Source organism: Python bivittatus, unplaced genomic scaffold (genome assembly GCF_059951505.1).
Source record: "Python bivittatus isolate LINGU-HERP-01145 unplaced genomic scaffold, Pbiv_v1 ctg000840_np1212, whole genome shotgun sequence".
Lineage (NCBI taxonomy): Eukaryota > Metazoa > Chordata > Lepidosauria > Squamata > Pythonidae > Python > Python bivittatus.
In genome coordinates, this window is record NW_028277113.1 from 646,762 (window position 1) to 672,157 (window position 25,396).

The 25,396-nt window shown below is 37.2% G+C and overlaps 1 protein-coding gene across 2 annotated transcripts in view; it reads left to right on the forward strand.

The window, feature by feature from the left end:
* ANKH (ANKH inorganic pyrophosphate transport regulator) overlaps positions 1-25,396 on the forward strand; it is a 98,580-nt gene that overhangs the window by 57,795 nt on the left and 15,389 nt on the right. For both annotated transcript variants that reach the window (XM_007420369.4, XM_088130894.1), the window contains exons 2-7: positions 12,241-12,457; positions 13,989-14,107; positions 15,110-15,193; positions 18,106-18,276; positions 19,843-19,977; positions 25,013-25,105. In XM_007420369.4, coding sequence (XP_007420431.1) covers positions 12,241-12,457; positions 13,989-14,107; positions 15,110-15,193; positions 18,106-18,276; positions 19,843-19,977; positions 25,013-25,105 — 819 coding nt within the window. The remainder of the gene's footprint in view (positions 1-12,240; positions 12,458-13,988; positions 14,108-15,109; positions 15,194-18,105; positions 18,277-19,842; positions 19,978-25,012; positions 25,106-25,396) is intronic.

Consider the following 25,396-nt stretch of genomic DNA (forward strand, 5'->3'; position numbering starts at 1 on the left):
TATATACAGGTGGGAATGGGGGTTAGTGTTAAAAAGGAAGAGACAAAAACCTGAAAGGATGTTGTAATGCAGTAGACTTTTTTCAGCTTTTGGATGAATTGGGTATGTATAACCTCTAATACCTACAACATAGCTATTAAAACAAAAATTACACACCTGATACAACTCTGTGAGATCACTAGTGGATGTATACCTCCTTTTCTCCTTTTTGTATGCAGGCCAAACAAAAATCAAATGTTATATGGGAAAGTTGGAGCACTGATCATGACTCAGAAGGAAAGATCAATCTCTAATAGGATAATAATTTGAGAGCAGCATATGTCATTGAGACAGTTAAGGAGAAGTGCAAATTGTTCTTGCAGACCAGGCCAAGGGTTATAATGGTTATATCCAGTTACCAGGTTTGTAGCACTGGTGAACTAATTTGAGTTTTCCTGTGTTAAATGCCTTTTCTCAAAAGGGTATTTGCATTCAATCCATTGTTCATATCTCAAAAGTTTGCCCATAATAATTATAATTGAAGTTATAATTATAGGCCTCTCCATTCTACCCCCATCTATCATTAAATATAACATATTTGCGTTGAGGTAGGGGAGGGAATCTTCTGAAGAGGACAAAGATCAATGCTAAGTATTGAAAGAAAAGCAAAACCTAATAAAGGCAATTTGTTCTGAAGGAAAATTATACATTGGGATGACAATATAGTATGGACATCTGTGCTTTCACAGCCCATTTTATGTATATTTACTCAAAGGCAATTGCAACTGTACTGAGTGGGACTTTCTGTTAAGCAAGGTTGCATTTAATTGTAGGATGAATTGTTGTGTGGTATACTATAGGGCTAACACGCAAACATATCTTACCATTATACCTAAACTCAATTGGTCCTTTGTCTTGCTTATCTTAAATGTGACAAAGGACTTAAAAATTCATAATTGTTTGATTAAAAGGATACAGTTGTACTTGTTCAGAAGTGGACAATCTGTAGTCCTCCTGATGTTACTGTACTATTCCTAGTGTGCTCTGTCACAAGTCATTTAGACTGAATCTATAGAAATGGTAGTTTAGCAACACTTAGAGAACTACAAGCTGGCCATGACTGTTTTCTTAAACGAGGCTAGGAATAAATAATTATTGAGGGTAGAATGTTTAGGTTTGGCAAGGAAGCCCAATCTTAATATATGGAATATTAAATGAAAATATTTTACATAATAATTATAATAATGTAATAATACAGACCAAATAGTAATTCTTCTTAATCATTTTACAAAGCAAAGTAGTAAGGGCTAACCTTTTGGGAAGCCTACAAGTTCATGTAATGGTTTTATAATATTTACTTTTTGCCTACCAGGACCTGTGAATGGATCAGAAATATAGGTGCTCCTGAAGAAAACATACATTGGGATTGGAGGAGGGGGAGGAAATGATGCTTCCATGTCCTCACTAAATGGCACCCAATTGTGGATATTACTTATAAAGCAGTGATTTTCCTTGATGGGAAGGAAGGTAGTTGCCTGTTGACTCCTAGGAGGTAGTTAAGGTTGTTTGCTTGCTAGACCAAGACTATAAAATTACAGGGTATTTAAGGAAGATTTTATGTAAAGCAGCATGGTATAGTGGTTAAGGTGTTGGACTAAGACCTAGTTGGCTTAGGTTCAAGTCCAACTTCAAACAAAGAAACTCAATGGATAATTTTAGGCCAGTTACTCTCTTTCAACTCAACCTATTTTACCGAGTTGTGAGGGAGATCACTACGTAAGCCACCTTGGAGGGAAGGGAGGGTAAAAATCCTACCTTATGCCATTTATCATCCCAGTACTTGCCAACAAAATGCCCACCATTCTAGCACATGCAATGTCTTTTTTAATTGTAATGGCCAAGCCCCCCCCCCCCCCAGCAATGTGTTACTTCTCTGGAAAGGGGAGATAGCATATTTTGGTACATAATCTATACAACAGAAGTACAACAACAGGATGATGCATGAAGCCAGATGCAGTCTGCTAGCCCTGGTTGATGACCAGTTTGGGATTTGTCCTATTCTTCCCATAAGTTCTGCAGGTCAAGAACAGTGGTTTTTTCCAGTCAGTATAAAATGGCTCTTATATGTAGGAGTGTGCGTGCATGTGCACACACATATACAAACATACACATATGCCTACATACATATATACAGAATATTTGATGAACCGTATGAATTCATCAGGTGTCATCTATTCTTAACCCTTATTTAGCTCCCAGCACCTTTTCTTTATTGGACCATTGAGTGAATCCTAAGTTTTGCTGGATTCTCTTGCATTTATGCAGAAAAGCTTGAGTAAATCATGTTATTGGAGATGGAATGAAATTAATGCTTCATTTAAACACATGTTTGAATGTGTCTTACTATTATATTTTAGAAGGAAGTTATTACATGTATTAACAACTTTAAGAGCAGATTTAATATTTTCAGATAATATTCTTTTGGACTCCATTCTTACTGTAAGAAAAGTGACTTCTCAATGAAGAAAGGGAATTCTGTGTGCTATACTTGCGCCAAGACTTATTTTTCAGCACTGGAAAGATAAACATATTGTCCCAACTACTCAGTGGTCTGCAGAAGTGATGTTACCAGCAGTTTATGAATGAATTACTTTATATAGGTTAGAAATAGGTTAAAAATGGAAATAAGGAAATATGGCCCATTCATTGAAATCCTTACATAGAACTTTTATATATATATTTATATCTCTGAATATATGCCCTGTTTTCATTTCTTTCTCTTTTGTTTTCTTTTTTCTATAACTTTGTATATTGTATATTGTGTAATGTGCTCAGTAGGAAAAGTTCTTAAGAGTTCAGTAATGGTCTGGAGCTTTAATAACCTTGAGACATCTACTAGAAAAAATATACAGAAGAATGATCATGTCAGGTAAAAATAGTTTTAGAAATACAGGACATGGTGTCATATTAGAATAGCAAAGACTGTCAGAGTTCTCAAATATAGCCCAGGTTTTTAAAAAAAATATTATAAAAGTTCAGATGGTGTACATTGTCCTCTCACAAGAAAGGTCATTCTATTGTAATAGTTTTATTTCAGCTGTGACCTGGATGCTTATGATCCTGGAGCATGAGGACAGTTAAAGTAGCCATAGGTTCAGTGAGAAATTTCTCCACAGTTCCAAAGGATAACAGCAACACCAACAACATGTGAGGTGGTAATAAAGAGTGAAAAGAAACCAAGACCTCTTCTTGTTATTTCACAATAGTGCCGACTTTGCCAAACTGACATCCTCTGAATGTTGTTGGGACTGCATCTTCCAGAATTCCTAGCCAATATGGCCAAAGATACCACATTTAGGAAGTGTGGAGCAAAGGGCAAGTGTGAAAACAGCTAAGTGATTTGTGAATAAACATTGTTCAGAGCTGTAATTGGCTACTGATCTATATGGATGTAAGAAGATCCTTATTCAGCTTGAAAACCACCCTCTGGAATTCTCCTTCCTGAACATTAGTATACCAACTACATCTGAGAAACTCCCAAGTGCACCTTGAGAGCAATTGCCTCTTTTGGTGTTCCTTCTAGCAACTATTTATTTATTTGTAGAATTTATAGACACTCCAATTCTAAAAAGGCTTTACTCAAAGTGGTGGACAAGAGCAATAGTATACAAACAAATGCAGCAAATAATACGTTGCAGGACATTGCAGGAACAGGTTTCCTTTTAACCATGGTGCCTAACAGTTTGTGATAGCTAAGCTAAGGTTTAGCAAATTTGCTACTTTTGCTGACACACAGAAGGTTGAATGGTCTGATGTGTATTCTGGGATAACACCTTGAAGACAAAAGCTGGGGAAAGGAATACTATATGCTACTTTTATAAGGACAGATTACCAGAATAGGGCAATATAAAAGGGGGCATGGTGGGATGTCCTTTATTTTCCTCTGTTCAATAAGAAATGCTTTTAAAACAATGGTATTATTTGAAACATGGGTTTCTGTTCTGAGGAAAAACAGTATATATAATGGAAAACACTCTGCTTTTCATTCATTTCGTTTGTTTAAAAGAAAATTTCAGTCAGATGGGCAAGGTATCCCGCCTATCCTCTGAGGCACAGTGCTCTTTATGCTTTTCCTTTTGTTTTATAAACCAAACGACTTCATTGGTAACCATTCCATGTTCACTGAGATGTGCTTTCTCGGTGGTTCTTGAATATCTTGGGCATTTCCAGGAAAAAGAAAACACTTGTTTATATTCTGTCAGGAACCAGAGAATACTGCTGAGGGTCATCATGTACCACAGCAGCAATTCTGTCCTAGGGCAACATGAAACATAATCTTGAGTTGTTTCACTTGGTTTAGTTCCTGCATCTGCAATTAAGGGTTAGAGTTGCATAGCAGACTGTTGGATGTAGCTCTTCCTGTAACCTAGGAAAGCCACAACTGACCGGGCTACACACTGCACTAAATGGACAAATATTCTAATATATATGGATGTGAATACATGCACACACACATACCAGTACACAGACATGCATACACACATACACAGACATACATATGTATAGTACATGTTCTAAGGCAAGGAGTTTGGCAGACTACGGTTACAATGCACAGCAGTCTAAGAAAAAGTTTACTGCATTTCCTCAAGCTTTAATGAAATGTTGACATTTTCTAGGGATGAAGATTCTTCCATCTGAGTATTTCCCAGCAGTTACATAGGATATCTACCTCAGCAGTAACCTTTCTCAAATAAAGAGAGCGGTGCTTCCTCATTAAACTATTTGAGTAGAAAACACTTACTCATTGCATTGGGATCATATGTTATTTTTGACGATGGGGAGGAAGATGTTTGCCACACTGATTCTTCCTGGCAGCAAACTCTCACTGACTGGCTGGTTGCCTGTCTGGTACACTTCCCAGACAATAACCTATGTCATCAAATGGTTATGCAATCCCTAATCTGGGTTCTAACGTTTATTTTAAAAAATGTGTATTAAAATGTTGACGATTAAAAAAAGCAAGGTTTATGGATTTTAAAAACATATTTTTAGCTATAGTTGAGGAACAGTTTCAATAAATAGGTTGCCATCAATTTCTCTATCTCTTATCAGCCTAACAAGTAAAAAACCTGTTATGTGGATAACACAGTGAAAAGAGAGGAGTTCTTTAGAGAAATATGTAAAAAAATTAAAATAGTACTAGCTTTATGTTGCCATAAGATAAGAATAAGCAAACTTTTGGGGCCAGTGGGCACATTTGGAATGTTGATAGCACTCTCACAAAATGGCAGTCTGCCATCTTCATCACAAACTCTCTACTACCATATATTCAACAATTATACAACAGTTTCTGTTGATTATAATGAAGAAAAAGAAAAGATATATAAAGAACTGACTTCCCCCTTCATCACAGCAAGTATAAACAATTTTAGTAACTTATTACCTTCTCTTAAAATACAACAAATGATTTCTTCTTCTCCTATCCCATCTCTTATCTATAAACAAATCCTTAAAGCCTCATCATTTCAGTCCTGATTCAGCAAAAGTCCATTAAGGGTTACCAGAGATGATAACATACCTATTTTAACCTTGTTCAAATAAACCAAATTTCTGTTGTCTACAGCATGCATCACATCCACAGTCTCTTTCCAGTGATAGAGCAGAAGCCATTTCCTTCATCACTGTGTCTACTAATAGTTTTACCTTTCAGTACTACTTACTGGCCATTGCTGTTTTAATGTATGTGGTGTAAAATATTTATCTCTCATCCAAAGCTGATGATCTGTAGAAGGAAGAGGCTTAATTTCCATAGTTAACATGGCATGGGTCATTGTACCATGTATGTCTAATCAAGAATCTAGTAATAGTACATCCTTAGTGTAATCAGATGTAGTTTATTTCACCATAATTCTAGTTTACACAGTTCCGGCAAAAAAAATTAATCATAGAGTTTTGTTTAACTACATATATTTATTTTTTCCCCTGTTACTTTGTTGGTCACTTGGTCTCTTTAAAGTAAATGGCACTTTGCCCTGTACTTTTGTTTATAATCCAGTAAATGAACAGTGAAAGATTCTTGAAAAATGTTGGCAATCCCCATGTGCTACCTCTATGAGTCAAATAAATGTGAGTATTAAAGAGAACATGAGACTGAACCTGCTGAATCAGGCCTAGGCCCATCTAGCCAGCTTTCCGTCTCACATGGTAGCTTCATATTCACCCCATGAATTTTGGAAGTACAAAAGTGAGGGATCAAGGCAACCTTTCTCCCCCATTGTTGCTCATGTGTACCTAGTAGGTAGGGACAGATAATCTCCATGGCTGGAGGCTCACCCAGTCATTATATAGCCATCGATAGACCTGCCCTTTAGGAATTTGTCTAGTCTCCTTTTGAAAATATCTCGTACTACATCTGTGAGAACAAAATAAAGAGGGTACGTCTTGTGTCATTTAACATTAAGATGCTTTAAGAGTAGGCCAACCTTTGCTGATCTTGAAAAAAGATAAACAGGGTCAGATCTGGTTTTAGTAGTTAGATGAGAGGCCTAGGGCTGTACACTAGACCAAGAAGTTTTTTAATCACAAAAATTGGCTGTAGAAAACCATTTCCTTATAGTTGCCAACAAAATGGTATGGCTTTGTCCTTGTCATCACTAGAGGCTGAGCTTGACTCAAGGGAGTCTTTATTTTACCTTTAACGCTTATACATTTTTATAAACTACTTGTTGATCTGTGTTTAAGCTGGCACTCTGCATAAAACTAAACCAATGACAGGGATTGTAGACTAAGAATTGTGTTAGGAAGAAAATATCTATTGAAACCAAATCCTCAACGTATGTGTATCAAAGAAATAACATTTTTAGTATAATACAAGAACTGTTGAACGTTTAATTATAAAGTACAAAGTTATGGAAGCAATGAGAGCACATAAATGATATACCAGTGTGTATAAAAAATCATTATAGAAATGGCATTGAAAAAGCAGTCAATTTTTTTTTATAATCCTAAATTTGTACTTCTGTTACAAAATGCCTAACATTTTGGAATGATCTATAGCAGGACTGGGTAGAGAAAATCACAAGAGAAATAAATACGGGGTATAATTAAATAATTATATAGTTAAGGCACCAGGCTAGAAGTGGGAGACTGTGAGTTCTAGTCCTGTCTTAGACACAAAACCAACTGGGTGACTTTGGGCCAGTCACACACACTCAGCCCTAGGCAGAAGGCAAGGGTAAACCACTTCTGAAAATTGCAGGGACTAGTCCAGACAATCGCCAGGAGTCAACACTGATTTGAAGGCGTGCACACACTCAAACAAGTAAATACTGAACATCTAGATATTTCATTTTACAGTGATAAGAGATGGGTTCAGATCTGTTCATCTTTTTTCCCCCCCCCAGTTTTGTGGCTATGTCCAAGAGGGAACATTAGGACTTTTTCTGTATATATGTACTGCCCAAACTCTGTTTTTTTCTAGGGGAAATGCCACCAGAGAAATTATCTAAGATGTATAAAGGTACTTCTTACTGTTTTTGGAAATGTGAAAAGCATGAAGGGACATTTTACCATGCATGGTGGACTTGTGAAAAAATATTGGATTCAAATACACATGATGATACATAGAATTTTAAAAATTAATATTCAGATGAAACCAGAATTTTTCTTACTAGCACTTATGGATAATCAATTAGAAAAGACCCATGGATGATTGGTTTTATATTTGATAACTGCAGTAAGGTTATTATACGCACAAAGATGGAAAATACAAAAATACCTACAATGGAGGAGTGGATCCTGAAGATGGTAGAATTTGCAAAAGTGGCTAAATTGACTTGTTTGATTAGAGAAGGAACAACTATTACTTTCAGAAAAAACTGGAAACCTTTTATGGGCTTTTTGTTGAAAATGGATAAAAATGAACTGGTGATTTCTGGATTTAGCAATTAAAAAGGGCTGTATATGGGAAGAAAGGAACTATGTTATGTAATTTTGAAGAGGGGAAATGGTATCATGTATGTTTATAACTGCTGTAAAGAAGATCAGAAGTCGCTTCTTTAAGTATCTTTTTTTCTTTTTTCTTCATCTCTTTCTTTTTCTTTGCTCTGTTTTGTTTTCAACGCTTTATCTTTCCTTTCTTAATTTTCTTCTATTTTCTGTGTTTAACTTTGTAAAAAAAATCTATACTTTTACACATACTCATGCTCACTCATATATACACACTGTTTTTTCTAGGGGAAATGCCATTACCACTATAACTGTTTTTCTATTATTTTGTCAGCAATTTTCCCTTCACTGTTTTTTTCTAGACCACTATTGTGGTCTTTTCCATGCCTACCCACTGTGCTGCAAATGTTCCTTAGCTTCTTACCTTAAAATAACAGGTAGCAACCTTTCATATTAACAGTTGCTCTTGGTTCAGCAAAATAAAGAATTGTGACTTTTAAGCAACTTTCCTGCCTCTCTGAGGTTGCACAAAATTAGGTTTTTGATTCCCTACTACCCATCCTTCTATCATGTCTGACCTGCACTAGCAAACCAACCATTGCCTTGGGTTTTCTTAGGCTAACACTCATTAACCTCTGAGGTGGCCCTTCTTTCAGGGCTGTTATTACTGATTTCCCAATCCTACATTGTTAAATTTTTAAATTAAGGTAAAAATGTTAAATTTTAAATTAAGGTTCACCCCCACCCAGGTGAGAAGGATTGCAGCAACCTACTTTGGCTTGTTCACAGTTAATGGTTAGATAATGATTTTATCTGACTGCTTTTAACAGCCAAGGAGCAAGATGAGATTCCACAATGCTGATGGGTATAATGGACTGGAAGTCATAAAACCGTATTGTAGGTGCCAATCCATTAAAATTTTAAGTTGGTCTTAGAACTGATAAGGATTACAGCTATCTATCCAATTAGTTTGGAAGAAAACAGCAAACAAAGCACATGCATTGATATCTCACTTGGACAATTGGTACTAACTATATTAAGCTATATAAATCACTGTACATTAGTAAAGGCCAGTTTTCTTATTGCAAGAACACTTTATTCTTCATGTGTAGCAAAGAGTAAGAATTGCTAGGCATTTCATCAGGTGTTATTAAGTTGTTTTGGTTTTCATAAAGCCTTGTTATTTTTGCTGTATGCCCTGTAACTGAAGTACTGACATTGATCTGGCCTAACTTAACTTGCAATATCTGTATTTGGGTAAAATGTCTGTTAATCATTAGAGTTCTTCTCTTGTTTTCATGAAGTCTGTGTTTTATGTCTGTAAGACTCCAAAAGACCTTCAAGTCTTAAAGAGGAACAATCTTTCCCAAAGAGAGATCTGTGTTGGGCGCATAAGTTGATGTTTAGACAGGGATCTGAACAGCCACATTATTAGGAATGACATGAATCCTCCAAGTTTAATCTGGATGGGGTTGAGGAACTAACCCAGCTTTCCAGCGTTTGGGGAAAAAGTGATTTATTAGAGACTATACCAGTGAACATTTGACATTTCTGATTTATTAGCTCTTTCTCTTTGGCTTTAAAAAGGGAAATGCTGAACCAGTCAGTCAAAACATTTGGTTTGTCTGGAGGTAGTTAATTAAACTCAGCAACCAGCATTCATGTTAGGTTTATTTTAGTGGCCACCCACTGGGAAACCAACTTTTGCATGGCGTCATTACAGTGTCAGATCTTCCATAATTTCTCCAGTGAACCATTCCTTCTTAGTGGAACAACTGAGCTGAGACATTATCTCATGATGAGTGATTAGCAAAAGCCTACAAGGAGAACACAGCTACACAGGACCAAGGTGCCATCTAGCTCTACAAGCCGATTCCTGGCCAATCATTTTATAATTGTTATAAATCAAACATGAAAATGTCTATTTTTTTGGTTACACTTCATGAATTAGGTGCTATCAAATTAGGCTATATACAAATGCTCACGTTCTTGACACGTCTTGCATTCTAGCATTAGTAATCACTCTCTGTGAATGTAGAGGTTCCATTTAGCTACTATGCTTAATTCACCTTCTGAAATTTATATCCTCCATGGATTTGTATAATCCTGCTTAAGCTTCTGGCCCATCCCTAAATCTTGTAGCAGTGAGTTTCACAAGCTTACTTACGTGCTGAATAGAAAAAGTGCTTTTCTGTAGAACTCAAACCACCTGACGTTAATTGAATTATACAAGTTTGTGCTGTTTAATGTAACTTGAGTTGGGAAAGAGAATTATATGCCTCATAATTTACTCCACCTTCCCCCTTAAGCAGTTTTTCATCCCCAAATGCCTCAGAACATCATCAAGTGATTTAATAATCTTCCCTTCTCTCGGAAACGCATCCTTGCTAAAGGCTTGCTCCTGCAAACTAATGTTTTGAAGCTCAGGGGCAGCCAGAGGTGAAAGGAACGCTTTCTGCATGATGGCTTCTGTGGTCATTGTGGAGTCATAGCCAAATTAACACTTGCTACTTTCTTCCATTGCATCATGGGTTCCCCGCCTCTCTACCACTCTTCTCCTGCAGCTGCTGGCAAAATACAGTGTGAAGAGTCAGTCATTTTCTCTGTGTGCTTCATTGCTCTAAATCCTGTTCTTAAATCATCCTTTTATCTGGGCAATCAGAGACTGAGAGTATTATGTCAGATGAATAGTGTCAGGCTGCCAGGTTGTTGGTAATAGATTCACTTTCTTTCTATGTGCTTTGACACTGAAACATATTTATGGAAGGATGGAAATGACTGTATTGCTCAAATGTAGGTACAGTGTACACAGATGTATAAAAGAACATCAAGAGAACTTTAGAACACGGAACAGGGAAATGGGCTTTAAATCTTTTTATCTTGAAACTCAAGACAACCAGGAATTCAGCACACAAACAGAAAATAGAAGGGAGATAATTGCTCCTTGTTGAATCTAGCAATTTTGTTTTAAAGCAAGCAAGCAAGCCAAAAAAAAAAAGAAGGGTTGTTTGTGGGTGGGAATAAACAGTGTACTTGTGAAGAAAAAGATACATTTTGGAAAGACTCTACAACTTTGTAGAACTGAGTACTTTATATTTTGTTTATTAACATGAGGCAGTGCATGAAATGGAATAAAGCAATTATTTTCACTATTGAAACTAGGGGGAAAATGGCACTTGAAAGAAATTTGCTTAATATATAAAGTTCAGTTGGTGTGCATTCGTTTTGGTGAATGTCTTAGAGCAGGAACATTTTAACCTATTTCTGTGAGTGAAACTTCTTTGCTCAGTTTGTATGTTGAAATTTATTTTCTTTGGCGGGGAGGGGAAATCAAATTAAGTGAACAATGTTTGACCAAGAAGTTGATCTGTTTATAGTCACAGTTACAGTGTAGAAAAGCCGTCTCAATAAAAATCTTCAAATTAAATGTCCCATAATGTCAATCTCTCTAGGTAGACCAGACCAGACAGGAAGATTAAAACTACACTTTTTTGAGATGGGCCGTAATAACAGAATCTTGCAAGTCTGACTGTGCTCTGTCTCCCCTCCTTACATGCAGTGGTTCAGGGGGGTGTTTGCTTGAACTGCTTCCAAATATTACCTTGTTTCACAGGGTTAAAGAATGCTTCAGCCCACTTTGCCTGTGTAACAATTCTTGCATATTTCTGTCAGGGTCACCTCTCTCATTCTCTACGTGTAATTGCATAAGTTCAAAAGTTAAAATAGTGCAAATCAAGCATAGTACCAGGTATAGAGTACAATTGTGAAAAGGTACTTTTCAGTATATGGTTCATAAAGCTATGTATTAATTATTGTGTTGTTTCCTCTTTGGTTTATACTTGTGGTCAACAGCTTTATCAAGCCTTGGATGCCATCATATGATGCACCCAACCCACCTGCCAAAGTTCAGCTTGTAAGATCTCATGTGAGAATTCTGAAATTTCATGAGGTCCCATGTGAGATTTTGCCATACTCCTGTAATTGAATTTTAGAGGATCATGGTTGTATTTTTTTGGAGGCAACAGATGCTATGGTGCCTGTGGACTCCATATTGTTGACTTCTGTGATAGGAAGGCAGGAGGGTTACAAATGGAAGATAATTTCTGGGCTCTTCTTTAAATTCCATGAATAAGGAAGGAGAATTGCACCCACACAAAAAAATTTATGTGGAAGCACTCACTGTTTCTAAGCTACATAAAATAATGTGTATGCCTTTTTTTTTAATTTTAGCTGATTAAAATTTAGTAATCATGTTTAGTAACATTTGGCATATGTTAATTTCTCTTCCTTTCTATTTTCTATGTTTCCATTTAGGCCTTGAATAGAGGTATTGCGGCTGTTAAGGAAGATGCTGTAGAAATGCTAGCCAGCTATGGGTTGGCATACTCACTTATGAAGTTTTTCACAGGTCCAATGAGTGACTTCAAAAATGTGGGTCTGGTTTTTGTCAACAGTAAGAGAGACAGAACCAAAGCAGTTTTGTGTATGGTTGTAGCTGGTGCCGTGGCTGCTGTATTTCATACCTTGATAGGTACGTTTGCTTCACAATTCCTGTTGAAATTGTACCTCTGCTTAGATGATTGGCTGATCCATTACTACTTCATATTCAAATATCCAGTTTCCTTAGATATTTGTCCATCATAATTTTAGACAGAACTGGGACTTCCCTGCCCTGCCCTTTAGATTTTGATCAAAGTCGTGCCTCTTGGCCGAGGGTACCTTCATGTTGTCACCAGTAACAAAATATGACTTATTTGGGTTTCAAGCTTGTTCCTGATCCCTATCTCTGTCTAGCTATTTAAACATGCTTGAAGAGAACTATTGAAAAACTTAGTGCTTACTTTATGTCAAAATATCACTAACTAAAATTCTTAAAACAATGGGTTTTTCAAACTATCTCCAAAGCCTATTCTGGTCTTCATGTTGTAATAATAATAAATTTATAAGTAGAGAGAAGTCGGAAGAAATTCAGATGAAGTGGATAAGAAACAGGCATTAAACCATTGAAATGAAGGGGCTCCATGTCACAATAGTGGTACAACATTGGTATCCAGCATTGGTATAGAAGAAAGAATGAAGTACTGTTCACTAATTTGCACATATTTTACCTTAACATTTATTTATTTGAAATCATTTTCAACTGCCTTTTAAGGTAAGGCAAAACCTCAAGGTTGCTTACAGGATTAAGAAATTAAAAACAAAACTTGCTAGAGCATCAAAAATTAAACATGAAAGATAAAAATGAGCACCCGTGCTACATAAGTGATAACATTCTTATCCGTGTCACACATTTCCTCAAATTATGTTAGTGTGAGAAGATTAACTGATGAAGCATTGAGGTGGTGTGCCACATTTGATGTGGTGGCTTTCATCATGCTAGTATGAAATCATTGTTTTTCCAAATTGCTGATGTCAACAGTTGGTTAGAGAATGTAATCAGAATCACTTGGGGATATTTGTCAGTATAAATTCAGTACTCAGTTACTTGATTAGATCTTTGAAAGCAACTAATATTTACTTAAAGAAAATTTGTCCTCTGGATTCAACATAATTTTTCAACTTAACCCTGAATCTCCTTTGATTTCATAAATACGTTTCTTAGAAGAATAACAAAATATTTTTAAGGGCAGTAATAACTTAGAGGATAGCAGCTTTTTGAAAAATATGGTAACCAACCAAACCTTATGCACGTATTTCAATCCTGGTTTGATATCATAAAACATTTGTCCCAGCTCCCAAGAGAATAATTAGGGAGCTAAGATAGGACAATATCATCTTCCAGCGACCCTGGAAGACAAGATGGATGAGAAGAGATAGGGAGAAGAGTGAATGAGCTGAGTAAAAATGAGTGAAGAAGAAAAAAGGAAGTACTGTAACAAACTTTGGCAGCCTTCTAAGCAGTGAGTTTTTGTCTATCAAAAACTGTCATCATCTCAGATGGAAAAGAACTCATGTTTCCTTTTATCCTAAGACACCCAAATTATTAAATATCACTGCTTTTGCTACTTATTACTGTTATTCAGTAGTACTCCTATGTTATTGTTATTCTTATTATTCTGCAGCATATAGTGATCTGGGATACTACATCATTAACAAGTTGCATCATGTTGACGATTCTGTGGGAAGTAAAACACGCAAGGCCTTCCTTTATCTTGCAGCTTTTCCTTTTATGGATGCCATGGTGAGTTTACAACAGAGATTACATCCTTGCTCTTGGAGATCTTGTAAAATAGATAGCTATTTTTTTTATTCAGCTATGGTTTATGTAGCTTCCATAGTTGGTTCCAGAAAAGTCAGTTAATTCCATCTTCTTGGCTTTTTTTTTTTTAGTGCAATCTCAGACTTCTATAAAAGCTTGTTTATAAGACAGCTGCCTCACTATCTCTCATTTATTTCATAAGTACTTGTTATATAAACCCTGGATTTAATGGACCTTACTTGAGTGGACTTTGGATACAGTAGTCAAAATCTGTCTGACCACTGTACATGACTGTGCATATGTAAAGTTCTGTTTGGATTTAATGGTCATCTGCTTTAGTAAGCACTGTTTATCCCCAGAGTCCATTCATTTGAGGGCTTACTGTAATTTTGAGAAGTTAACTCTCTCCAATTACTCTGGTCACGCTCTACAACTGTCATCAAACGTATGACCATGCTCCACCCTCCCAGTCAGATTAAAGAGTTAGCTTATGTTCCAAACAATAATCAATTAAATAATTATACATAATTTATTGATACTAATGTTTAAAATATATCCGTATCCATAATTCATTTTGTAAATGACTGATTTGTATTCTTGTGGAAAATGCCATAACTTTTTCTACACATGCATCCCCAGATAATGATGGTGTGTAACCATTGTAATTACTGACTAGTGGTCATTGCTAGGGAGGATAAAAATTGTAATTGAACATCCAGGAGTTCAAGGCTAAACAATGTTAACCTGCCACAATGCTTTATGATTAAAAAGCACATTTTGCACTGAATCATTTTCCCATCCTAATACACAGTATAATAAGATTGAGTTCAGCCGTTGGTAAGGAGAGAGAGAAATGATGACTTTTAGTGCTCCAGAACCATTCCAGCAAATGCTGTGGTTGTGTAATCTGTATTCATTTCACTGGTATTCCAAAATTAAAAGTCATCCCAATTCATGATCTACTATTTTTCTTCCTTTTGTCAGGCTTGGACACATGCAGGCATTCTTCTGAAACACAAATACAGCTTTCTGGTTGGATGTGCCTCTATTTCAGATGTCATTGCTCAGGTAAGAATTTGTTCCAGTTACAACTAGTTCTGCTTCAGAAAGTGTCCAGTTAAATCAACACCATTTCCATGCTTGAAACTGTTAATTTATATGTTTGAAGACACATGAATTGATGCTGATGTTTCTGGGCCACTGGTTCCTGAATATCAGCAATAAGGAACTGATACGTGTGTATGTGTGTGTGTATCATATATATATATATATGTTTGAGATATATAGATAGATAGATAGATAGATAGATAGATAGATAGATAGATAGATAGATAGATAAAAATGAATGAATGAATGAATGAATGAATGAATGAATGAATGAATGAATGATATAGATAGATGGATATAGATAAAGATATATTTGGACACACATGAACTGATGCTGAAGTTTCTGGGCTGCTGGTTCCTGGACATCTGCATTAAGGCGCGCGCGCACACACACACACACACCAGGGGAAGAACAAGATCCAGGGCTAAGATACTGTGGGACTTCCAGATCCAGATGAATAGGCAGGTACTGGCCAATGAACCAGACATAGTGGTAGTAGATGAGGACCAGCTGTGATGATAGATGTAGTGGTGCCAAGTGACAGCAACATCAGAAATAAGGAATATGAAAAGCCGGAGGAGTATCAGTGCCTGAAAGAGGAACTAGAGAGAATATGGAAAATAAAGGCCAAAGTTGATCCCAGTGGCAGTAGGGGCACTCAGGGCTGTGACTCCTAAGCTGGGAGAGTGGCTCCAGCGAATCCCAGGAACAACATCTGAGCTCTCTGTCCAGAAGAGTGCAGTGCTAGGAACAGCTAAGATACTGCGCAGAACCCTCAAACTCCCAGGCTTCTGGTAGAGGACCCACGATTGAGGAAGACACATACCATCCATAGGGGTGAGAGGGGATTTTTTTTAATACACACACACACACACACACACACGTACGTTATTGATCTCTGTGTTTATTATTAGCATCTGTTATTATACTCTAATAGTAGATGCTAATTGTGTTTTTGCTTAGTTCTTTTTTATGTCATAACAACCACTAATGACTCATGTAAATGTTAGATGGTGCAAAAATGGATGCCATTAAATATACTTTTGACTGTATTTAAACTAATACTATACTTCAGCCTTTACTTTTCCTACTAATCTCTCAAACTAAACACACAATTATTTTTGAATGGGAAAGGCAACACAAAGAAACTTTCTCTGTTAGTTTTCAATGGTACCACAGTTTTGTGGCAAAAAACTGCAAGTTATCATATCCTAAATGGGGATTACCTCAGAATTTCTGCTTTAACAATTAATCTTTTAGGTGTGGTTCATTTTTGTTTTTTGCCCAGCACTCTAATTTAACAGCTTTTCTGTCCTTAACATGATATTTAAGCCCAGTTAATGCTTCCATACATACTAAATGATATATAAAACTAAGTTGAAAAGAATGTACCAGAGACTGCAATATATTCATTTAAATATTCTATTAAATCCTAATCTCTCTCAAGTCAAGACATTAACTCAGTAGTTCGCTAATTAGTCCACATAGATGTTATTTATTCTTTCATTGGAGACATATGGAATGCATCAAGAATCACATGCATTAGTTGTGAATTGTAAAGTTGTCTCGAGAGAGTCATCCAAACTTCTTGTTTGCAATTAAAATAATTATATTAAATATAAAGAGAAAGCTATCAGATGGAAAGACACATTGATGATTCTAGTTCCATTTCTTTAGCCTTTAAACACAGTTGCTAAAACTACTAGGGAAACAATTAACTCTACTTTTCATCTGTATCATGACTATTGTATAGTATGTTATATTTTTACTTCCCTTAAAGGTACACAACAACCCTGTGAAACGGAGAGAATGATCAAGATTATCTTGATCCATGCAGATAAGCAGAGCTTTAAATCTGAGTATATTCCACCGTACTACAACACACCAGCCACACAGCTACCACAAAAGGAACACAAATTAGAGTTCAAACCAACTCTGTGTGTAAAATATGTGTTCTGTTGCATAATTTATTGCATGTACTCTGGTTTCTCTAAAGATCATTTAAAACCTGATATGCCTTTTCCATATCAGTATATTGTAGTCTTAATGAAATCACTGATTGATTTAATTAAGCAAAGTTCACTCTGTTCAGCCATTCATCAGCAATATTGGGATAACTGTACAGGTCTGTCTTGCAGAAATGGTGTAAAGATTGTTGAAATAAACAGTCAGTTTGAATGCTTACATTGTTATCTAAAACTTTTCTGCTGTTGCCATTTATCTCACATTATGTGTTTTCAAATATCCTTAATGGGTATAACATTATAAAATGGTCCATGGAAGTAGATGAGATCTACGTCAATCCAACTGTTTCCTTGCTTTCCCTCCTGCCCCACCTCAGTCATTATGGTTTTTCCTGTTTCACCAGCACCACCACTTTCTTTCCATATTTGTTCAGGAAGATTTTGTTTACCATCAATTATTTAAAATGCTTTCTGATTCATTTCCTCAAATGTGTCCATGCCCACAGCTTCTTGGTGAAAAGGTTGGCCGTATCTTCTCTAATTAAATTGTTGGGTTCTTTGGGTACAGTTGAGAAGGTGGGGACATCTTCCTTCATCTTCAAATACCTCTGTAAAATAAAAAGGAGCAATTTCTCAATATGTATGTGGTATGCATGTAGTGTAGTTGATCATTAAGTGTTGCTCTTCGTTATTTCTTGTGAAGGTGGCGTATGGACAAAAATACAGCAAGCCAATCAATATATACCATCTCCCTTTAGCGATTTAAGGGGATAGTTTCCTGAATAATAATTAAGACATATCTCATGTTTGGAAGATGATCCCCCAAGTGACTTAGCCTTCTGACAGTCTTAAGTGTTCCTAACTAGTCTTCCTCTTTTTCTTTTCTTTTTTTGCTTTTTTCTGGATAGGTGGTTTTTGTGGCTATTTTACTACACAGTCACTTGGAATGCCGAGAGCCTCTCCTCATCCCAATCCTGTCTTTGTACATGGGAGCACTTGTCCGATGTACCACATTATGCCTGGGTTACTACAGAAACATTCATGATATTATTCCTGACCATAGTGGGCCAGAGATGGGGGTAGGTTTGGATACATTAATATGTTAACTATATAATTACATCCAATACATCAATTTTGCATTATAGGGTTATAGTTCACACTCCTGTAATGCTGCTTTGGATTGTTTTAAAAATATTATATTACAAGGATAGAATACTGTAATGTTGATTTTATTTATTTGTTTGTTTGTTTGTTTGTTTGACTTGTCCCCGCCCATCTCCCCACAACGGGGGACTCTGGGAGGCTTACAACAAACTTTAAAAAAATTGAGAAAACTTTTTCTAGTCATTCCAGTTAGCTACTAAATACCATAATTGCAAAGGATATTTGAAATGTACTGGATGTGTGGAGAGAGGGAGAGTTTGTGTATATGTTATGAAGGTTTTCTTTTTTTCCATCTGTTCAGTTGTGTCCAATTCTCAGAGACTGCCTGGGCAGGTCTCTGCAGTTTTCTTGGCAAGGTTTTTCAGAAGTGGTTTGCCACTGCCTCCTTCCTAGGGCTGAGAGAAAGTGACTGGCCCAAGGTCACCCAGCTGGCTTTGTGTCTAAGGCGGGACTTGAACTCACCATCTCCTGGTTCTAGCCTGGGGTGGCACCACGCTAGAAACCGAGAGACGGTGAGTTCTAGTCTCACCTTAGACACAAAGCCAGCTGGGTGACCTTGGGCCAGTCACTTTCTCTCAGCCCTAGGAAGGAGGCAGTGGCAAACCACTTCTGAAAAACCTTGCCAAGAAAACTTGTCCAGGCAGTCTCTGAGAATCGGACATGATTATAAAGGAATTGTGCCTTAAATTTAATTGGTTTGGTTTGAAAAATGTAACTAGAAAAATATCCCAGCATAAAACAAATGTAATTGTGAGATCAGTTGTACCTTGGAAGCTGTCTATAAAGATGCCAGTGGGCTTTTGTTGAGTACAACATTATCACAATTACATACTCATAGTTTGGCAATAAAACCTACTGGCTTCAGTGTAACTTATTCTCTTTTAATTTCAGCAGCATATGTCAGGCTTGATATATAAAATGCCACTTGATCATTCTATACCAATCACACCCATTGTGTGGCTTCTTCTCCTACATATCTCTGAAACCACAGTATTTCTTGTGGTCCTGTTTCCAATATTTTTTGTGTCATTTTTGTTTGTATTGATATTAAGAAACAGAGACACTCAGCATTGAGCCAAGGAAATCAGCATAGAACTAAAAGAAATGCAGAACCAATAGTGAGGTGATGAAAGTAATTAATCTTCCAGGATGCCTCTTTGCAGAAAAATGTATGAGAATAACTGTTTTTTTAAAAAATATCACATTGCATAATTCTGTAGCTGCAGGCAATAATTTTAATCAATTTCATGAACACTTCTCTCATGAATTAAATGCTCAGGACAGTAATATCCAAATGTTATAGACAACACTGTTAAGAATCTATAATTCCTTTCTGATTTATAGGCTTAGAAGCTTTTTAATACTATTTTTCACCTCTTGCTTGAAGCATTCTGAGCATTTGTAAAATAATTTCTTTAGTTCCTCTTTTGGCTATGCTCTAGGATTGTGGTTCAGCAACACTGTTCTCATTTTATCTGCAGGGAGATGCTACAATAAGAAAGATGCTAAGTTTCTGGTGGCCTTTGGCATTAATTTTGGCCACTCAGAGAATCAGTAGACCCATCGTGAACCTCTTTGTATCCCGGGATCTTGGTGGCAGTTCAGCAGCCACAGAGGTATGAGTCCAGTTTGCGTTCATTTTCTAATATTTGTTCACAATAGCAGATCTATATTTTTGCAGAGAACTTAGATCCATCCTCACGAAATAACTGTATTTCCTCCCAGTCCTTTTAAAACTCATTGTGTCAAGCTGTTGAGATGTATTTACTTCCCATTGGTAGCTTTCCCATGCTAGCGGCTCTGAGTTGTGTTGTATTTATTTCCTGCAATTCCTAGCCACCATGGCTATACTTGCTTTTCTTGCTCCACATATTGCTAGGATCCTAGAGACCTTTCCTCTTAAACTTTCTAATTAAATTTGTCATTAACTCTTCTCTTTTTTATTTAACTAAGTTTGCTCTCCTTGGATATTCTGGGTGATTTTGGCTCAGGAAATTCAGCCTGTTCTCCCTGACTATTAGGCACAGGTTCCTTTTCATCTAATGAAAAGGGATGCACAACATTTTTTTCAGATTGAGGGTTACACTTGATCTTTGCAGGTGGGCTATGTTCCCAAAAGTGTGTGACCAAAGAAATAGATAGATAGAGATCAAAAACTACATTGGATTTATTGTATATACCTGAAAGGAAGATTATGTATTTTTCCCAAATAATTTGAATTGAATATCTTACCTTTGATTTGTGGGGAATATAGGAGCTGCACCATTGCGCACCCTCCCTCACCCAACAGCAGCCACCCTGAGCCCTGCCAGGCTCATGCCGCGCGTCCCTGGCTACCCGTGCACCTCTCGCTCCCTCTCCCACCTGGCAGCAGCAGCCATTTACCTGCCTGCTGACCTGCTTGCAAGCTGCCTGGGACTTGGAACTTCCTGCTGGCTTCCCTACTGACTTTGGTTGTAGGAGTCTGGCAAGATGTTGCAAGTAGGTGCTCACTTAATGACCCATGATCCTAGCTTAATAATGGCAACAGGGACTGCAGGGATTGCTGTCACTAAGAGATGCAGTCACATGATGTTGCACTTTACAACCATATTGCTTAGTGACAGAAATTCCAGTCCCAGTTGCTGTTGTAACTCAAGGACTACCTGTATAGAACAGCTGCTTTTAAGGTGATGGACCATATTGCTCCATGTTACAGTGCATCTTCTGCAAATTGAGGTACATGGTCTAAGAGCAGACTAATAGCTATAATCGCATCTACTATAGCATTTAATGACAGCTTGAACGTATTTATCTAGATGGCTTCTGGTCTTTGCATGTAAAATGTACACAAGTAGCACACTATCAAATGTGTTTTAAGTAGCATGCTATCAAATGGTAACTAGTCTGTACACAGGTTTCACAAGGCAAGCCTATGCATATCACACACACAGAAAGAAGTGCGATAGTTAAGTTTCCAATGAAGGATTAAATCCAGCATGTGACTCTGCTAGTTGTAAAGAGGAACAAGAAGTTACATGAGGCTCTGAAACAACCTTGTTTCCTCAACTGCCAAATTCTGAGACTGTTTCCTATGAGTGGAGCTGCTTCAGCTATATGATCTCATATGGAGCAATGTGCGTAAGCATTTCCTAAGCACATGCGGAAGAATTGAATAAGACTCTTTTTATTACTATCCTCTGCAGGTGCCAGTTCCTCAGGACAGTTCTGTGTGGTCAGCTCCATGCATAGGGTCATGTTGTGAACAGCACATGTGTTTGAAATTTCTTTATAGCACTCTGCAATTTTAGGCTCTTCATCGCTATATACAATAATCACATTGCTTTGAATTCAGTTACGTATCACGCGCTAGAAAGGAGAAGGTGCCTGAAATTTCATGAAATGTTGCTTGGATATTTGTATACCAAAGGCTAAAAAAATAGCTCCAGATTCAGACACGTACTCAAATGCTTAGAATTCTGCCCCATTGCCAAATCACTCACATTTATAGGATCGGTGTATATGTACAACCCTTATTCTAACATGATATTCAGTACAATTCCATTTCATGGAAATGAAGGCCTTTGGGGTTTTATCTGATATATTTGTACTTCAAAGCAATATGAAGAAGTGGAATGTAGAACTGAGTTATAGAGCTGAACTTCAGGCATGTACTTAATTGAATGGTTAACTTTTGCTACCTACAAGTTGTGTAATTAATATTTTAACCAACCCATTTGGACATGCGTTTTGTTGTAAAGGCAAAGAATGCCTTTAAATATTCTCTTGTTTAAATGTTTCTCATCTGGTCAGCTGATAACTGACTTCATTAGTGTCTATTGTTCGCATGTTCTGTTGCTTTCTGTTTCTGAAAACATCATTGCCGAAAGAGAAAGCGCTGGTAGCAATAGCAGTTGGAAAATCCTGGCACACAAGCAGAATGTACTGCAGATTTCAGCTTATGAATGTTGCTGGATCTACTTGACAAGTGTCTTATTTCTCTTATTTTGAGCCCAATTCAGTTGTATTGCCTCCGATCTCCTAACCATGGTTAGAATATGAGACACATGCTGCTGGCTGAGATGCTTCCTCTGACCTTTTGCATGCAAAACACTATTCAAATATTTGAAAAAAAAAGTTATCTATCATTCCAGAATCCTGAGTAAACATTTAAGTCCCAGGAAGTTCTGATTGAATGTCAGGAAAAGCTCCCAAAATGACAAAAAGCAGGTTGAGTGTACACTCATTTAACCAGAGAGGTGGTGGTCTGTTCTTCACTGGCTGTGTTCAAGCAGAGAATTGACAGCTGTCAAGAGATTTTTTAATTTGGATTCCTGTACTGAGCAGAGAGTTGGACTTACTGGCCTAAACAGCTCCTTGCAATTCTGTGAAATCCATTTCCCTTTTTCAAATGCTGTGCTTTAATTGCACAATAACCATGCTGTGTATCACAACATTCACATTCATGGAATGTCCTTCCTAGAGAAGTGTGCTTCATGCCATTACCCTCCATAGAATAGCTTAGTCGGCAACCCTGCCTTAGAATTTACTTCTAGGTCATAAGATTGTATCATTGTTTTTTTTTTCATCGTTTCCTTATAGCAAAACTGAAGAGATTAACAGACTTGAGATAAAATTTGCCCAGTGGATTTGAAATAGAAGAATAAGATTTTGAACTTCCACTGCGGGATGGACAACGCAGAATGTTTTTCAAAATAGTTTTAATGTGATTAAGAAAAACCTGATCAAGTTGCTGATAGCACAAGATCATGGATTCTTAATCCTTAAGCCAAAAGGCCTGTTCGCTATCCTTTCCAGGATCATCTCAAGATTCTTTAAAGAATTAACAATTATGTGTGTGCCCTTCTTCTATTTACTACTTACCATATTTTTCCATTAATAAGACGCCCGCATGTACAAGATGACCCCCACTTTTCCAACCCAAAATTAAGAAATCAATATTTTAAAGATAGTGCAGAACACATTTTTATTTAGTAATTAGGTAACATTGACCTGATACACTCGGTGGGAGGAGGTCCAAACCGTCTCTCTGCAGCTCTATTTCCATGTTCTTTTGCATAACTGATTACATTCAATCACGAGTGAAGCGGCCGATAGCTTGTCTCTGCAAACAGACTTCCTCCAATTGGTTTGTTCAGCATCAGCTGACGTCAGTTACATCAGGCTCGTGATTGGAGGAAGTCTGTTTGCAGAGACAGTATGGGCAGTTTCACTCGTGATTGGAGGCTCGTGATTGGAGGAAGCCTGTTTGCAGAGTCAAGCTATTTCACTCGTGATTGGAGGCTAGCAATAGGAGGAAGCCTGTTTGCAGAGACAAAGTATGGGCAGTTTTGCAACCGCGCGGTTCTCTCCTCGCTTACTTCCTTGCATAAGACGCCCTTCAATTTTTAGCGTAAGGATTTTAGAAAAAAGTATCGTCTTATAGTCGGAAAGATACGGTACATTGCAGATCGCTAGGGAGCTATAGGTTAGGTTTGATCCGCACTGCAATCACATCTGCTTGTGTTTCTAGTCATGATTGCCAAAACATATTACATAGATAGTTTCAAGTAGTTAGGTAAGATCTATAAATATTGTTCATTCACTGAAGATCTTTTCATTATTGAATACAGCATTCTCAGTGCTTTATGCAGCTGAGCCCTTGCTTTCCAGCTCAGATGGATCTCTTGCTGTTCTTCTAGATGCTGATTAGCATGTTTCTGTTGTATTTGTTCTGAGAAATTCCATGAAAATACAGGATTGCAGAATTAGGGGGGGGAAAAGTCTCGCATTGCATTGAAATAGCACCACAAAGATGTCAAAAACTGAGCAGATGCACCTGGACCAAATGTGTGGAATGAGCTGAGTGCGCCCAACTTTTAATCATGTGTTGGAAGCCATGTTCCAAGAAAATATCAAGAGGGGCTTGGAGGAAAAATCATTAGACTTAATTAAAATTAAGTTCAGTAATGAGTTTCAGTTTTGAGCTCCCTCATGTTCCAGGATGGTCATGAGAAAATCAGAGGTTCCTATTGCCATTTTCAGTTAATCACATTTTAGTGCATCATGAAAAGACTAAATTGTGATGGAAACAAAACAACTTCATAAAGCATAGTTTGGCTTATTTCTAGCACAGTTCTGAACAGTGTCTCCCCATTAACAGCTATAGCACGTTTCACTAGAAAGTAGTCATCAAATCAAGGAGGTTCACTGGATGTGGGAAAATGCAGAATGAAGCTGACAAAGTATATATTTTTAAAGCAGTTGCAGTTGCGTTAGAATTGTTGCCACGTATAATTTTTCTACAGTAGAAAGCCATAAGCTGGATTCATACACTGTACTATGCTGTGGTCTGCTTTAACTGCTTTTTATTAAATAAGCCACCATGTACTAAGCCATAACTCACAGTTTACAAACCATAATTATGGGGTTCATACATATTAAGTCAACATTAAACAACTGATATTACGACTTAGTATAATACGTGCATCCAGGTATTTACTTGCTAGTCCCGGTTGTTTGCATCTACTGTGGTCATGAAACAGGTGCTTGCTTGCCAGTCTTAAAATACTGCTGATCTAACAGTGATAGAAATATCTGAATATTAGGTGTAAAAGCAAGTTGTCTCTGAGGATTTGAACTGTAATCTTCTGTCTTTCTTCTGCACCTTAGGCAGTAGCAATTTTGACAGCGACGTATCCAGTGGGGCACATGCCATATGGCTGGTTGACGGAGATCCGAGCTGTTTACCCTGCTTTTGACAAGGTGAGCTTGTTTTCTGTGATGAGAGCAAATCCTTAGTTTCTCTTTCAAATGCAGTTTTGCCAAGAGTGCTCTGAGAGAAATTGGCTTTGTGATGGGTGAGGTTTGCAAGAAATGAGAAAAAACTAGTTTCTGTCATCACTTTTCCTGATAGTAAGTCCCATATATATCCATCTCACTCCAGCCTGCTCTGCAGCTCCAAGCCTCTTGTTCCTTATGAACTGATTGCGATATCCTCTCCATACCCAAAGGCAAATCCTCTGTTTGCTTAGAACAGTGTTGTCCAAACTTGGC